The following is a 16,780-nucleotide window of genomic DNA, read 5'->3' on the forward strand; positions in this document are numbered from 1 at the left end:
CAAACAAATTTTAATAATTGCCATCACTACCGTCTATTGTATTACGCTAAATACAACAAACGATAATTATTAAAAATACCATATATCCAATTCTTACAACCGGATCATCTTATCCCCAACTATTTACTCAATTTTAATACAGTGCGTCCCTCAGTTTCACAATAACAAATATTTCACAAAATGTACATTTTCAACAAAAGTTTACTCAAATTGAATGCAAACGAATAAGATTTTCAATATGATTTAACATATCCGTAATACAAGGATTAGTGGACTCTGAAAACAGTCATGTGAAGAAAACTTGCCGACATTGCCATCAATCATCTTTGTGTCCGGACTTTAAGGACACACATGGTACGCAAAACAAAGTAACTTCCTTTCCACACCACTCAGTGACCTGTAATCACGTAAGCTACATACTTGAAAGATTTCCAGCAGCCAGTTAAATTGACATTACGTCACATGGCTAAAACAAACAAAGCATCATTTAATTCATGTTAAAAATTAACATCAAGTGAAGATAATCACAATTCAATTCCAGCATTCAGTGCTAAGAAAGAACCAGTAGGTCCAAATAAATGTTCTCATTGACTCACTCATTACATGTTTCTGAATTAATGTGGACAGCTAAATGTAAACTATCGTTTCCACCAGACTACACCGACGAGTCATTATTTTTGTATTTTTAATGGCTTTTCTAAATGTTTTCATCTTTTCCAGTATTTCCTATGTGTGAAATCACATGTACGACTGGAAGATGTCACAGTTCTTTGATCAAGTTTGAGGCTAATAAGACACATCCAAGCTTCTTCAATTATTTGGTGAGCCCGTTGATGTTCTCCGGCACAAGACCCTCCATGACGGCACGTTTCGACTCCAAGATCTGAAAGATTGACCCCAAAAAGAAATCTTCGAATAAACAACACATTTTAATGACAAATATAGCAAATGAGCTACATTCACCTGGAAGTTGGCACTGAGGCCGATGATGCTCTGCATGTTCGTGCTGTAATAGCCCAGCACGTACTGCCCGCCTAGCAGAGGGATGTCATCTTTATCCACTGAGATCTAGCGACCAAAAACACATGCTTGATTTCAATAAACAGAAAAAGAAGAGACATATTGGAAATATTGATGATGTTAATAGACATCTGTTTGTATCTCACAGATTGTCTGATGCCCAGATCCCCGCGGCACCGATTAGTCAACCAATGTCAAATTTGTATTAAAAAGTGCCAAAGGCCTCTTTGGCGTGATCTCTGAGCATCCACGCCCAATGTGTTTGTACAAGATGCTACATGCTACATGCTAATCACCTGTATGACTTCATCTGTCTCTGGCAACTCGTCCTCTCGAACCCACACGAAAGTCTCATAGTCGCTCGAGCTCTTGAAGCCGACCTGCGATTCAATAACACGGCATCTGTTGATGCTTTCTTCCGTCCGGCCATTTTTTTTTTTTTCCGGGATGCACCTTGTACAAGCCGATCCAATCCCACGTTGAGGAGAGGAAGTCCTGCTGGACGGTGTAGTTGAGGAGAGCGTCCTGGTCAGCGCTCCAGATGCCTTCAGGTGACACGTGAACCAGCGGAGTGTCAAAGTGTTTCCGAAGCTGTGGTGACAACAGCGTTAATTCAAGGGCGAATCAAACATTTGCTAAGCCAAACCCACTCGGAATTGGACAGAGGTGCTGTGGATCAGTATAAAGCTACACGGTTGTCTGACTCGGTCTCTCACCTCCAGACCGAAGCTGGCCATGACAGGCTTATGGTCGCTAACGCCATAGCTCATGTCGCTGGTGTATTTATCCTGGTTGATCACCAGGGGGTACTCATCCAAGCTGTCGTCCGTGGCGCTCGACAACTTATCGTCGTCGTCTTCCGATGGCGGGTTTTTAGGTTTGACCCGCCACAGGATACGGTCGGTCCACGCAGGCTTCCTCTTCTTGCCGCTAGGTGACGCGAGAAAAGATCGATGGCCTGTTGTTAACGCCTTAGCCAAGATGCTAACCTGACGCTACAAACGTGAGGCCTAGCTGCAACCGACGGATAAAGATATTCGCTCATCCACATCGTCGTTTGATTCCCTCAGAGATTAACAGACAAACATTCTGTCTGCTCCAAAATCTGAAATGTACTCGTATTATCTGTAAACTATTGCTATGTTGTTGCTAGCATGAAAGCGCTATATAAATAAAGATGTATCGTACTGTATGTTCTTCACAATAGTAGCAGTATGCTACCGAGGGGAGATTTAGTTACAATCTCGACTAGCAACAGGATTTGAGCTATAATTCAAGTTTTGACAATTGTGGGATGAGACACTTTTGTTCATTTTGTATTGAATTTTGTCTCCAATTTCTAACGGGCTCAGGGGTTGCCATGGAGACACCCACCTGAGCGGGTCTACTAGCCAGACAGACAGCAGTGCCCAGGTGAGAGAGATGAGCAGGAAGAGAAGGGTGGTGCTGCAGCGCTGCGGGGGCCTGGGCCTATATATGGTTAGGGGCAGCGCTGCAGTGCTAACGCTAATAAACACACACAGACGCACAAATGACGACATCACAAAGTAATCAATCAGAGGCAATGTGCCGCATGGACAAACGGGACGGGAGATTTTCAGAGCTGCAGTTGTTTGTTTACATTCGGAACTTAAGCTTGCAGACAACACGAGTGAAAAACTCTGGACCTCTTGTTTGTCAAATGCTAATATAAAAAGTGTGTCTGTGTGAGTGTGTGTGTGTGTGTGTGTATTACCCAAGGTCATAGGCTTCGGAGTTGCGGCTGAACTTGTAGGTGGGCTTGAAATTCAAGGGTCCCTCCTCAAATTCCTGCAGGAAGGCCTCTTTCGTCTTCATGGTGAGGAGCTGCACATACAGGAAGTGCATAAGCGAGTGTGTTTGTGTGTTTGTGTGTGTGTGTGTGTGTGTGTGTGTGTGAGTCACCTGGTCCTTGCTCCACAGCAGGTTGAGTCGTCCGCCATTGATGGAAGAGCGCAGGAAGTGCAGGCCGTGGTCAGCGATGCGGAAGTTCAAATCTCCAAACCAGAACACGAGCCTGTTTGGGCAGGGATGTGGGCGAGAAATTGTGTGCGTGTGTGTGTGTGTGTGAGGGAGGGGGGGGGGGGGGGTTACATATTGTCATTATGTGGCAATCCTTGCACCTTGGCGTAGGTTCTTTTTCTCTGTGTTTGACTGACTTGTGGTCCAGCACCCGGCGTGCGTCATCCGTGTCAAACTCTTGCGTCTCCAGGATATGCTCGAACTCGTCCACGCGCTGCAGAGCGTGGTTCATGTGCGCCGCCAGATGGCAGTTGAGGAAGCACACCTTGTGGCCGTAGAAAGAGAAGCGCAACGACACCGCTCCTTTGTTTCCCTGAAGAAAAAAATCAATCAATCAATCAATATAAAATCATTTCGATTTTAAATCAATTGCATTGAATTTTGAAGTCAATACCCAGTATCCAAAGATCCCAGTGCGAGTGTACGTGCTGTGGATGTCTCGGATGTAAGGCAGGTGCGACTGTTTGGCAAACACCAACAGCAGCAAACCTTGCATCCTCACCGACGCCACCTGCAGGGATGCCGGGGGAATGACACACATCAGCCAATGACTTAAAAAAAAAAAAATAGTACTTTTATGAATGACCTTGACGAAGCCTCGCGGCGCCAGGGTGTCCATGAAGACATGACTCCACGAGTCCTCGACAATCAAATCCGAGATGAACCGGACCGGCGTGGCGCATACTTCCTGTAACCTGACACATAGCAATACATTTCATTCATTCATTTTCATTCATTCATCTTCCTAACCGCTTGATCCTCACTAGGGTCACGGGGGGTGTTGGAGCCTATCACAGCTGTCTCCGGGCAGTAGGCGGGGTACACCCTGAATCGGTTGCCAGCCAATCGCAGGGCACACAGAGACGAACAACCATTCACACTCACACTCACACCTAGGGACAATTTAGAGTGTTCAATCAGCCTGCCACGCATGTTTTTGGAATGTGGGAGGAAACCGGAGCACCCGGAGAAAACCCACGCAGGCCCGGCATGCAAACTCCACACAGGGAGGCCGTAGCTGGAATCGAACCCGGTACCTCTGCACTGTGAAGCCGACGTGCTAACCACTGGACTACCGGGCCGCCCTAGCAATACATTTGTGGTCTTCAAATCAAATTTCAGTGAAATTCATTTCACTGAAACATTTCCTCTCATTTCCACATTGAGTCCACAATCAAATTTCCGAGATGAGATTTCACATCGGTTTCTCACCCGATCACGTAGAGATCGGTGGGCGGTTGGACGTCGAGCTGCAACAGTGAGGTGACGTCATCGGGAGGCTCCGCCGTGGCCACGTTCCACGTCACCATGTGCAGCCTGTCAACGTGGCTCATGTTAGGAAACGAAAGGTGGTCGGTTCTGTGAGCGAACGAGAACCTTTGACATCCATTTCAAAATGGTTGCACTCAATCCCCGATTCCTGTTCGCACCCGTTTACATTGCATCCGGTTGCAGTTGAGTTTAAGGTTCCCCCATTTGTTTTTTAACACCCGTTTCAAATGTTTTTACATGAGGTTGGATTTCATGTTCACATCTGTTTAGATTGCATCTGGATTCAATTTAGTTTTATTTGGCTTTGCCCCTTTCACATCTGTTGATATCTGTTTCCCCATTCATTTTACATTCGGTTTTATATCAGTTATTGTATCTGGTTCCTTGTCGGTTTTCAAATCGGTTTCACATTTGTTCGTGAAATATGGTTTCAAATCAGTTTCACATTTGTTCGTGAAATATGGTTTATAATCAGTTCCACGCTTCCTTTTCATTTGTTTTTGCATCCATGTTGATGGTTTTTTTCCACCTCATTCATTTTCACATCTAAATTCAAACCTGTTCACGTGACATCTGGCATCTATTTTCAAATCTGTTTCATCTTTGTTTTCATTTTTACGACAATAACATTTCGTTCTGGTCCCCTCTTCTTCAGTTTACACGAATCTGGTTTCACGCTTCTGGTTCCCAAATACCTGTAATCGATTTGTTTTAATCAGTTTTTGACATTTTTCACATCTCTTTAAAATTTTTCGCATAGTTTCAACACATTTTTTTTTCATGAGGTACCTTCGCCTTTACAAATAATCCTTCAAAGACTTGCTCGTCCTCGTGCTGGTAGATCTTAATATTTTGACGCAAAACATCGAACACAAGCGCAGACAAAGGGGGTCTTGGCGGAGGTCCACCTGAAGGTGTGAGTGGGCGGCGCAAAGCGCGAGCATAGCTGGAAGGCATCGTCCAGCGTGCGCGACATCTCCTCGCCGGCTTCGTCCTCCGAGCTCATGTCGTCGATGCGGCTCAGGAGCTGAGCCAGCTTCTGTCGCAGAAGCATTCTGGACGACGACGACGACGATGTCGACGCGCCGCTCGCCGCGCTGTCCGAGCGGAGCCGGGCGCTCGACAGGAAATCCATCTCCGGTGGGTAAACCAACTTCCCGTTGTCCTCAAAGGTCCGTCAGGAATGAAGCGCCGCGATGTGTCCTCCGCGGACTTCCATCCATAATAAAAGCAGCGGTGTGGATTTGGACAAGGAGATTTAAGCTAGGAATGTGGAGGCTGGTGCAATAAGCCGGTTTAGCCGGAGGCCGCCATTCCGCAATCTCCGGGCCGCCAACTAACGAGCGGACAATGGCATTAGGCTTCTTTTGGCTGCGGTCCACTTGTTCCACTGAAGCGGGTGAAAGGTCAACCCGCATGCCGACATTCTTGGCAGGGCGCAAGTACACACAAGTGCCGTCCGCTTCACATCATTCGAAACGCTTTTACATCCATTTCCCATTTCATTTTCACATCTCTTTAGATACCGTCTGGTTTCAAATCTCTGTTTCACATCTGATTTCATTTCATCCTGTTTCCAACATGCATTTAATTTTCGCGTTCTACATTTAATAGTCTAGTTTCTAAATCAATGCAGTCAAGACTGTTGCGTGGCCATGCACGCAACAGTCACATGCAGAGACTTACGCGGAGTGTTTGTAAGTGGATCAGAGAGGTGAAGAATGGCACTTTTATCGCTCAAACTCGCCCCAAAGCCTCTTAGAACAGTTCGGGCAATGCTTGTTCCTCGTGTGAGGAACAAGAACAAGAAGAGACCCCAAAAAAAAAAACTTGAACTCACCTGCACTTGTCTCTTCCTCCGCTTGGGAACCGAGCAGCACTCATGTCGTCCCCTGCGCACACACACACACACAGAGTTAAATCTCCATGCTGGTCACCATGGCAACAGTCAGTCCTGCTGTCATCTGTGAAATTAATTTTTTTTTAATCACTTAGAGTGTGATCGTCGTTCAATACAGTTCAGAGTTTAGATCAGGACTCTTCAGAATATCCCCATATCGAGTTCTTAGTCATTCTTCGGACTTCCTGACTCATTTTTTGCTTAAGTATTCCATGTGGATCTTGAGATTTCACAGTACCATGCACAGATTGTAGGAAATCCCGCACCAGTTTTCTAACACATGCACCACATTTTAACTCCAGGAAGCCTTGCTGAGACTTTTGAGATGTCATTTTATCCTGCACAGATTCATTGACACCCAGTGCCTGGAGGAGCACAGCAACCCCAGAACAGAACCAAGCGTTTTCAAAGTCACATGAGAGGAACCCAAGTGTCATTTCAGTACCTGTATTTTGGCTCTTGGTGTGTTGAGGCGTCCGGAAGAAACTGCAGACTCCTTGTGCGCAGATGACGAAGATCTCCAAGGAGGAGTCCGGAGTCTGGATCGGCTTTCCCGTTGACACTCCCGTCGTTGGGGTCGTGGAGTCGCCGTTCTTGCCGCCACTGCTTGCACACGGCAATAACAACCTGCTGCTGTTGCTCCTGCATGGGGGGACTTAAAGGTGGGATCAAGCTTATGATGCAGGTTTGCTTGAGAAGCATTACATCATTCATGAATGGACACATTTGTTGAGTCGACGTGACGCAAGCAGTTTGGAAAAGTTGGATGCCGCTCCATAAAAAAAAAAAGGAGCACATTTTGAAAAGACATCCCCAAAAGCCACCATCACTTGGCAACGTGGAATTTGCTCGACATTTCTTTCACGAGTACACTCACAAAAAGCGACATCCCACAGGAAGTCTGAAAAATACTCCTTGAGACCTTGTCGGATTGCTATCAAAATTTGACCTTTGTATATGAGATGCACGATAAATAGGATCTATATTATGATGAAACATATGCGATATCGATATTTTCAATCTTGTTTGGGGTCATGAACTTCTCACAAAATGTCCCTGTAAACGTGATGTACAAGCGCGTGTGTGTGAGTGTGCATGTGAGTGAGAGATATTTCCATATTTCAAATTGAATATTCAATTATGGTAACCTCACCCCACCTTTAAAAAAAAAAGCAAAATACAATTCGTAGCTTGTCTTTTGTTGTTGTTGTTTTATTGATTTTATCAATTCACCTTTCCAATGTACAATTTGTGTTATCGGAAGATTAAGATGACCAAAAAAAAAAAAAGGCACAAAACCACAGGAAACGATCAAGAAAAAGCAAGGGGCACGCAAACACACAAGTGAGAGAGTCAAAGGCGCTCAAAACTTTTTTTTTTGGGGGGGGGGGGGGTGATACGGTTATATTTCTGGCCTTTAATTTGAATGACCGTAAATGTTGATTCTCAAGTGGTGGTTTGCCGCTTAGCAAAGTTTAGCTCGGAATGACAACAGCACTACAACATTTCAAACCAAAACAAAACAAAAAACAAAAATATATTAAATATGTTGTTTTTATACAGTCCCGCAATGTAGTCCTTGTGCAGGCAGTACAGTAAAATGCTTTATGGAAGCCTGAAGAAATTTGGAGAATTGACAATGAAACATGTGCTGATTCGTTATCTTAAACACGTGATCTCGTTATTTAATCCAATATCGTTAAAGTTTCTTGACATATTGCATTCAAATGTTAAATGAGTCGGCTTCTTGCTTGGACATTTTGTACCAACGTACAACAGAAACGATCACATCACTAAACACCCCACACACACACACACACACACATACACACACGTACACGTACACGTACACACATGCACACTGCAAAAACAACCGGACACCGTTCAGTCTGGAAAAAAAACCTCAAATAAATCCCCCAAAACAAAAACACTAAATTGTAGACTATTTTTTTTTTGTCATCATGGCAGTTATTGCTATTGCTGGATAAGCTCGTTTATCCACTGGAGAAAAGGTGACTGGCTAAAGCCGCGTTCCCACCGCTCAGCGATCCAGTTCAGTCCCGTCGCGATACAATTTTATTTCCAAATGATACCAACAGCTTCATGATACTGAAGAAACGTTCGATATCACCCTAAAAAAAAAGTTACAGCCGTTATTACTTAACGCATTCAGTGCGATACTGTATATAGCTCATATGCTAGCATTTTGCTAGCCACAGCTATCGCTGTATTTAGTTACAGTTAACGCGATCATTGATCTTGAATTTGATGTAGAGTACATCAGACATACATGCCAGCGATATTTTAGACGACTGCGTATCAACACTTTAGCGCACGATACACTGTGATCTTTAGCTGTCGAGCTTTAGCTGAGCTCGGTACGTAAAATGTCTTTGGTACCCTTTTCAATATTTAGCATTGTAAAATGAGCTTTACTTGACCAAATTGGGCTTGTTAACTAATTTATCAAGTAGCCTAAGGTGCTGGACTCCAGAATTTTCCAGAACTTGGCATGATCACTTCAGGAAATTAAAACTCACGAGTGACTCTCTCGCGATTACCTTCACAACCGTTGCCATTGCGCACCAAACTGTGGAAACACGGCTTTAAGACTTGAATTAATTTGTCGACGGACAATGTGAATGTTTAGTTCTCTGCCTAACTGAATGCTAAATGCTTCATTTGGACAAACTTGCAAGATCACGCACACAAATGTCACACGCACGCGCCACGTACAGTACAATGTCACAAAGCAGCGAGTATTGACAGGGCACAAATAAACGGAACCTCCAACGTGCCGATTGGTACGATTGTAGCTTCAAACGACAAACGACATGCTAACCACGCTAAAGGAAAGCAAAGGCGTGATAGAGGAAAATAAAAACACACACACATAGCAGCCGATGGGGTGAAATAAAAGTCAGACTTACCGAAAAGACCATTTTAAAAACCCTGTTGATATACTATATTCATATATATATATATGTACAGTATGTAAATACTGCATTATTCCCTACAATCCCCACCCACCCGGCATAATGCGTATGTATGTACAACATCGGAATAGCTTCAGTAAATCCTACATGGCAGAGATAAATAACTCTTGGTGGTTCTGAGAATGAATTGATGACCAAAATGGATCGACTGATTTTCTATCGGACACCTCCGATGAGCTGTCAGTGAATGGGGGGCAAGGACGGAGACCAGAGACGAGGAGTTTATAGGGTCCAGCATCGTGAAAACCAGGCGGTAGGTACCCGAGCGAGGGAATTTTGGAACGGAGGCGGGTCGGGATTGGGAATTCGGAAGGGGACGTCCGGATGTTGCGTCGGTTGGAATGGGAGGAGGACGTGAATCCGCTGGTGTCTCGGTATTCGGGTCTGGAAGGAAGAGCACGCGGCAGTGAGGGAAAAATAAATGTATTGGAACAAAACCGTGCAAATGAAGGATTTCACTTTGAAAGAAAGAGTGACATTTTTAAAATATACATACGCACATGGGAAGTAGTCCACTGGGGAACAGTATTAAAATTCAAACATCCAGTACTCCATTTGATTTGACGATAAAACCCAGCATGGTGTCAGAACCAGGCTTCAACAATATCTGTATTGTTTTTTCAAAGAGGATAAAGAATATATGCCTGTGTGTAATGTGGTATGCTCCGTCTTTGTTGCTACCGGTTTTTGAGCGTTTCTAATTACCATGACATTGATGCTAGTTTCATTAGCCAGTCAATGGCGTTTTGCATCATATGTTAGCATTAAGCTAGCGGACTAGTGCCAGTTTCTTATCGATCTTGACTCGCGATCAATAGAGTTTGCCTGCAATTAAAAAGAACACTTGGCTCGCCACTGAACTGATCAGTCTCACCTGATGAGCGGCAGCAGCATTCACAGTCTCGGCGGGGAGGGGGTGGGGGGTCGACCTCAGTCCTCTAGCGCCACCATGCCTTTCACGGGGTCCTTCACTCGCATCTAGAAGACGAGGCGCACTCACCGATTACATTCCGCTCCCTCGCCTCCTACCCACCGTGGCGTTACCTCGTCCAGCTCCTTTCGCGTCTCCTCCTCCATGCGGCGGATGTCCTCCATGTTCAGGTCGATCCACTTGTCGATCCAGCAGAACAACTGACGGTGGAAGTTGGTGAACAGGCGCTTCTCTTGCTGCGCAGGCATATCGAAGAAAGTCAGTTGCTGCGTCGGGTGGCGGCCGCAAATCAAAGTCGGCGTTGGGCAGACCTTTTGGATGAAGCTTTCCACTTTGTTCTGCAGACCCCACCACTTGAACTTCACCGTGACCAGCTTGTAGGCACACATGTGTGGGCAGTCTTTCTTGTTGGGGAGCTCTTTCTGCGAGAACAAGTGCGCATGCGTCCATTCCGCAGCCCATTTGGGCAGCGGCGATAGCCCGATGCATTCGCCAGCGATGAGTGACTTTCAGAGCCACTTAACGTCCCGGTTACGAATATTCGGCATCCGATGGCACATTCTGTTTCCCTCCTGATTCTATTCCTACAGCAACCCGTTTAGGCAGCAAACTGGTTTGCCTTGAGGTAGTTGTGCTCTCTGTTTGTTCCAGGTAGGACATGACAATAAAACATGACCTGCTAATAAGAACAAATCTTTTTTGGGTGGGGGCTCAGAATGATTCATAATCGACAGCCCGTTTAGGCAGCAGTTCTGGAGCCCAGAATTAGGTTGATTGTTGCCAAGTTGGAAAGGAACCAAGTCAAATAAGCTCTAAATTATGAACGCTGTACATCAAATGTCACTCTGTTTTCTTGCTGCTTTTTACAGTGGCCCATTTAGTCAGCAAACAGGCTGGACCTGAAGTTATTGCGCCCTCTGTTGGTTGTTCCGGGTAGGACGCGACAACGTCATAACTTCCTAATTACAGTACGCAAGTTGCATCCTTTGTTGTTCAGAATTGTTTATACCCCGACAGCCCATTGCGGCAGCACATTTGTCAGACTCGAGGGCAAATTTGCTAGGCCTCATCCCAAGCGAACGTGCGTACCCGCCAATCCGGTCCAAGAGGGCCTCGTCCCGTCTTGACTGACTTGTACCTGCAGGGATCCTCCTCTGGCTTGTAGTCCTGCCGAGAAAGCAAAAACCAACACCTCACATTCAGGCGGTGTCTTTCAAAGTCTACATTGGCGGTCTCGAACTCGCTCGGCACACCTTGGGCTCCACTTGGCTCCTGTCAGCGATGTCAATATAGACGACATCCACCTTCTTCCAGGTTTCCGCATCCAAACCGTGCACCTAAAAACCCAGAGACACGGCGAGCTTTAGGAGACCACGACGCCGCATGGTGGGATTCTACAGTCTAGTTCCCGTATTTTTGCCGCTTTCCATTTCTTCGCCTTTGTCAAATCTGGAATATGGAATTTGCTTTCTGCGTCGTCACTTTGACGAACGGGAAGCGGCAAAGACGTTCATGCAGAGCTCATCGTTACGTTATCCTGGCGTCCCAAGTCAGGTTTGTGCCACGTCTCGATCTTGATCAGGAAGTTCTCCTTCATGTATTCGTTCTGCCGTGGGAGGAGAAACAACGTTGGGGATGAAGTATCATATCCACACACACACACACACACACACATTCATGCGTGACTACCATTGCCCATCCCTGTGATATCAAATGTCTCTCGCTCGGCGTTCTCTCTCAACTGTGTTTGTGCACAACGTTGCGATTGTACTTACAGTGATGACTACGCATCCAGTTTAGAAGAAAGCAGCCAGAGGAAAAAAGACAACAACAAAAATTTAAAAAGTGACCATTGAGCGATTAGAGGCAGTCTTGACAATATGCTGGATATTTGTTTTGTGTATGTTGTGTGTGAGGATCAGGTGATTGCCTGCCTACTCTCGCTGGCTTGCCATCCAGTAAATTATTCAGGGACTGCATCAGTGTGTGTGTGTGTGTGTGTGTACTGATACCTGTGCGGCAGTACGGGTACGCGTTCCAGGCTTTCTCGTGGATGTTGAGGGCGGAGGCCGGAGCTAACATTCTGACGAAGGACGGCACTTTACTGAAGGAAGAGAGTGTTTTGGGACAAGGGGAGAGGAAATAAGCTTTCAGGAGCTGAGTTATTGCTGTTATAATATTTTTGATCAGCAGAGGGCGCGTGTGAGTCTCTTCTGAGTGGGAAATGGATCGCAAGTTTGTGGTGTAGGAGAATCAAATTGGGTAGCAATATCTGACTAAACTTTTGTTGTACGGGTGTACTCATGATCAACATGTCCTGCCGACATGTTTGCTGCTCATTGAAACGGTAAGTTTCAAGTTTAAAGGCAGATTTGAAAGAACGTTTGTGTTTTATGGTGAGTCCTTCGCAAATGATAATGACCGCTTTCATCCAAAATGGCAGACTTCCGCTGACATTTCTGGCATGGATTGTTGATGGGGTTTTTTTTTGTTTGTTTGTTTTTTGGTTTGGGTGGGGGGGATCTACTCATGATAGACATTCGGACCAAACTTGATGTGACCCATAAGTGACCACTTTCAAGCTGGCCCACCGCCGTCCTTCTTTACAAAGGCTAAAAAGGAGCCGGCGATTCAAATGTGTGCGTTGTACGCTCTTACCTCTGCAAGTGATAGATTTTGTGCGTGTACTGCCCCTTCTCGCCATCCTTCTCGTAGGGCTCATTTTTTAGCACCTCCACGCCTTCGCCGCCTCCAGTCTCATTCTTGCTGGCCTCGGCCACCGAGTACAGCTGGCCCACTTGGTACTGCCGAGGGAGGAAAAAGGCTAACGTGTTATTTATTGCTTCATTTATTTTTTTTATTTATTTTTTTTTTAGATGGACTTTATTCTTTCTCAAGCGCTTATTCCCCCCCCCCCCCCCGCCCCCCATTATTCCCGCACCTACCATCCACCATCTTGCTGATCCACGTGACTGCGAGAAGTGCAGAACAATGGCGGCCATTCTTTCCTAATCGCATCTAATCCAGTGCGTGCGTAACCTCGGCGCAAATCTGGAGACGCGGATGGGCGACGTCTCCAGATTTCTCGGGATTTATCATTGGCGTTTTCCTTTTTCAGACGCTACTCGACAAAAGTGCGCGTTCACACAACCGCTGCAGATTGCCGCATTCGGATCATTAGATGCGAGGGGAAGTCCGCAGGACAATTATGTTCAGCACAAAAGGATTTATAACTTCCACATAGGACAGTTGAACCGGAAAAAAAAAATATCTAGCCTGCTGTGAAGAGGAGTCATAAATACTCTCTGCTCTTATTTTTTTTTTGATTCAATCTGCATTTTATATTTAATGCAGAGGAACGTCCGCAGCCATTTTTCCCGCCACGGGGAAATGACTGCGCCTCTACAAATTCTTCCAAGCAACACGCAGCTGGAAAAACGTGAGCAAGTGAAATAAATCTAAAAGACTGGAAAAGAAACCCGACTGCTTCTTGAGGGAATTTCAAAACAAGGCCCGGAACAGTCTTTGTGGCAAGTTCCGCCCTGTGGGAAAACGTCTACGTCACACATTTGTGTCCGGACCGGTCCGAGTAGATGTGAAGGTCAAGGACGGACGGAGGAGACTCATCTCAGAGCCCTTCAGGCTCTTCTGCGCTCGGCTTTGCATCGGAACAAAAATGTAAGAGAACGGACAGCTATGAGACGCCGGAGATTGAGAGTCTAAAATAATTGTTCGATTGAAGACAGCAACTTCTTCAAAAAGCAAAAGCAAAAAAAAATAATAATAAAATAAAAACATCAGATCAGATCGTGATACAAACAAATAGCCAAAATCGCTCCTTTCACTCACGAGTCACCGGAAATAAACAACCTTGGGTGACTTCGCTGACTGCCACAATACAAAAAGATTGAAAATGTCACTTTACCTCTTCCACGGAGATGGGAAGAATCACCCGACTGCGGGAGAGAAAAGAAGTCGGCCATTAATACAAAATAAAACATTGTGGCTTTAATTCTGACCGATTGAGCTCATTGTCGACGTGGTGTGCTCTTGACCAATGCCACCAACTCAAATGCGCAACACGTTGATATAGTCAAGTTTCAAAACGTGCTGCCATGCTATTGAAATAATTCAACCTTCGCCTGCCCTTATTTTGAAATTTTGTTTTACAGCTTTATTTCTTACTGATTGACCATATTGTTGACACGGTGTACTCCGGCCCCTCCCGGATCCCTTTACATCCTGTTTTATGACACGTTTTGGTTTAAATTCCGACTGACTGAGCCCACTAACACAGTGTAGAAACGGAACCACGCAGACGACTTGGTTACCGGGGTTCAATTTGTGACCTTGATGGAATTTGGCAGTCACAAACTCTAAGGCAGCAGCATCACGTTGTGCCATCGTCAAAATCGTACAAGTGCGCTATGCTAATGGCAGTCCCAAAATATGAAGCGTATGCCCAGTTTGGCATAATCCCGCTTTCCCCATTTGCTAATCTGTGGCTCGACCCCAAACGGGCACAGCTGTTGCATGCGGAACCACACGAAATCATAATAATGGTCACATTTAAAGATGGAAGAACAAGAATCAAAGCGTCAAATCTCGGGAGTCAGAATCTAAATATAATTTCAGACCCTTTCTCATCTCTTTGGATCCTTATTGTTAATCCTGCAGTATTTCTGGATTATTTTGACGGGTGTGGGCATGTCAAATATCAGCGTTGACAGCATTTAACACTTTTTAATTCACTTCCAGGCACACCGCTGAGGGCCAGATTTTCTTGCTAATCGCTGCATGTCATGACTTTTGCCCCCCACCCCCCACCCCAACCCGCCCCTTGTGGGGTGGTGACAATTTATTGATTAAATCCATGTGACCACGCCATTAAAAAAAAGGGAAAGCAGGCTAGGTGTGAGCAGATGGCCTTGCCCTTGCTGCTAGCAGGCCTCAGTGACTAACAATCATTTTTTAGAATCTTGGGCATGCTGACAAAGCCTCTAAAAAAATTCCTTACATGATGCTTTCTTTCCCTTCTTTTTTGATTGTTTGCTAGTTGGACACATGATTACGGATTGGCCCCGTGAAGGGGTTTCACCTTCACCGTGCGCCCATCAAGAACATGGGGAGGAATGTGGATGCGTCTTTTACGCATTCCTTCGATTAAGTAAAACATTCCATGTGCAGAATGTGAAGGGCAAAAACCGCCATGCCTGAGCACGTTAGGGTGAAGATGATGATGATGATGATGCAAGAGCCTTCATCACCTCCCGCACTTCATGCGGTGGAAATATGACATCCATACCCCCGCCCCCCCACCACCCGCACCACCTCCTTCCTCATTCTCTCATCCTCCACCCTCAATGTCGCGCGCGCACATACACGCATACTTACAATTCCTTGATGAGCATCGTTGGGCAAGTAGATGTGTAAAGGCTTAATTTTTTTTTGCGTCGATGCTTAGTTTCTCTTCTTCCTCTTCCTCTTTTTCACCCGTTATGTCATTCTAGCCGCACAAGCCGCCGACTGGCTGCTGCCGTGCGCGATGACTTCCTTCCTGCGCGCGGCCCGCTGCTGCAGAAGAGGGACGCCGCGAATGGGCGGGGGAGGGGTTTCGGGACAGCAGGCGAGTCCATTTCGGACATTAAGAGGGGGAGTGGAAATTGGAGTAGCAATAATTAAGTGGAAAGTTAAGCCACTAGGTTACAAAATGCATGACAGTAAATTAATAATTCATCGTAATTTGGGCGCGAGTTTCATAGACTTGGTGACTGGCCCTTTAAGGCTCCTGCGTTGGCGTCATCGCAGATTGGTCGACGTCACTGTCTTGCGTAGCGTCACGAGAAAACCCGCCTATCCGGCCGCAGCTCTCTGTGACGTCACTATGACGCGGTGCCGTGAGAGCTCGTGCACCCAACACGGTCACACAATGTTTCGAAAAACGAGAAAAAAAGTGATGACATGTTAGATTGATTGTAGCAAACTATTCTGTTGAGTGAAGGCGAACATTTCTAACAAGACGAATGTATAGATTGTACCGTAAATTAAAAATACCACTTAAAAATACCATCTCTCTCCCTCTGTCGATCTCTGTTCGTCACCCATTTTTTTTTTCTTTTTGGCGATCATCCATCCATCCATCTCTCTCTCTCACCCCCCCCCCCCCCCAATCTAATTCCACGTCTACGGTCAACAACCACCGGTGCGAAAAGCAGAATGTCCCGCATTGCGTGTATGATACATGTTGCAAGTATACCAAAATTCCTGTTGTGTGCATAAGGATCAATTGTGATGTCAATCAGGTCAGGGACCTCCAGATGTCCCCATGAGTCGGAGCGTCTCAGGTCCCTTAATCCGGACCTGCCGTCCCAGAGTTCAACAAATGTGCACGTGTGTATGTGCGCGTGTGCCCGAGGCTCGGCCATTATGTAACAGTGGGTTGCTGTCGTATTAATAGCGCATCTGCATCCGACCGCCAGCATCCGCTCGTCATCATCCTGAGCTTTGCTGTTAGAAGGGGACACCGTCGTCCAACGAATGAATGAAGCATGCAATGAATGACATCCCCCGCATTGTGATAATCCCGTGCCGGATGCGTGGGGGGAAAAATTGGCTCAAGAT

The 16,780-nt window shown here is 45.8% G+C and overlaps 2 protein-coding genes across 4 annotated transcripts; both read right to left on the minus strand.

The window, feature by feature from the left end:
• Positions 1–183: 183 nt before the first annotated feature.
• Positions 184–7,469, minus strand: inpp5kb (inositol polyphosphate-5-phosphatase Kb). 3 transcript variants are annotated; one of them, XM_052046357.1, is made up of 13 exons: positions 6,678–7,469; positions 6,173–6,224; positions 4,273–4,377; positions 3,647–3,755; positions 3,455–3,571; positions 3,162–3,373; positions 2,944–3,055; positions 2,756–2,865; positions 1,737–1,950; positions 1,474–1,611; positions 1,317–1,400; positions 964–1,068; positions 184–883 (listed from the first exon to the last, which is right to left on the minus strand). In XM_052046357.1, exons 2-13 carry the CDS (start codon positions 6,214–6,216, stop codon positions 815–817), a joined length of 1,419 nt encoding a protein of 472 aa, XP_051902317.1. In that variant the 5' UTR covers positions 6,217–6,224; positions 6,678–7,469; the 3' UTR covers positions 184–814. The 3 variants fall into 3 exon arrangements, with proteins under 3 accessions (XP_051902317.1, XP_051902315.1, XP_051902316.1); XM_052046355.1 differs by lacking the exons at positions 6,173–6,224; positions 6,678–7,469 and adding an exon at positions 5,241–6,121; XM_052046356.1 differs by lacking the exons at positions 6,173–6,224; positions 6,678–7,469 and adding an exon at positions 5,241–6,116 and having other exon boundaries at positions 3,198–3,373.
• Positions 7,470–7,621: 152 nt separating this feature from the next.
• Positions 7,622–16,233, minus strand: LOC127587887 (phosphatidylinositol transfer protein alpha isoform). Its single transcript, XM_052046358.1, has 12 exons — positions 15,554–16,233; positions 14,085–14,115; positions 12,818–12,963; positions 12,172–12,263; positions 11,935–11,942; positions 11,691–11,765; positions 11,413–11,496; positions 11,249–11,326; positions 10,471–10,581; positions 10,273–10,395; positions 10,103–10,206; positions 7,622–9,612 (listed from the first exon to the last, which is right to left on the minus strand). The coding sequence occupies exons 1-11, from the start codon at positions 15,568–15,570 to the stop codon at positions 10,159–10,161; spliced, it is 813 nt and encodes a 270-aa protein (XP_051902318.1). The 5' UTR covers positions 15,571–16,233; the 3' UTR covers positions 7,622–9,612; positions 10,103–10,158.
• Positions 16,234–16,780: the final 547 nt, after the last annotated feature.

The sequence above is a fragment of the Hippocampus zosterae genome, chromosome 16 (genome assembly GCF_025434085.1).
Source record: "Hippocampus zosterae strain Florida chromosome 16, ASM2543408v3, whole genome shotgun sequence".
Classification (NCBI taxonomy): domain Eukaryota; kingdom Metazoa; phylum Chordata; class Actinopteri; order Syngnathiformes; family Syngnathidae; genus Hippocampus; species Hippocampus zosterae.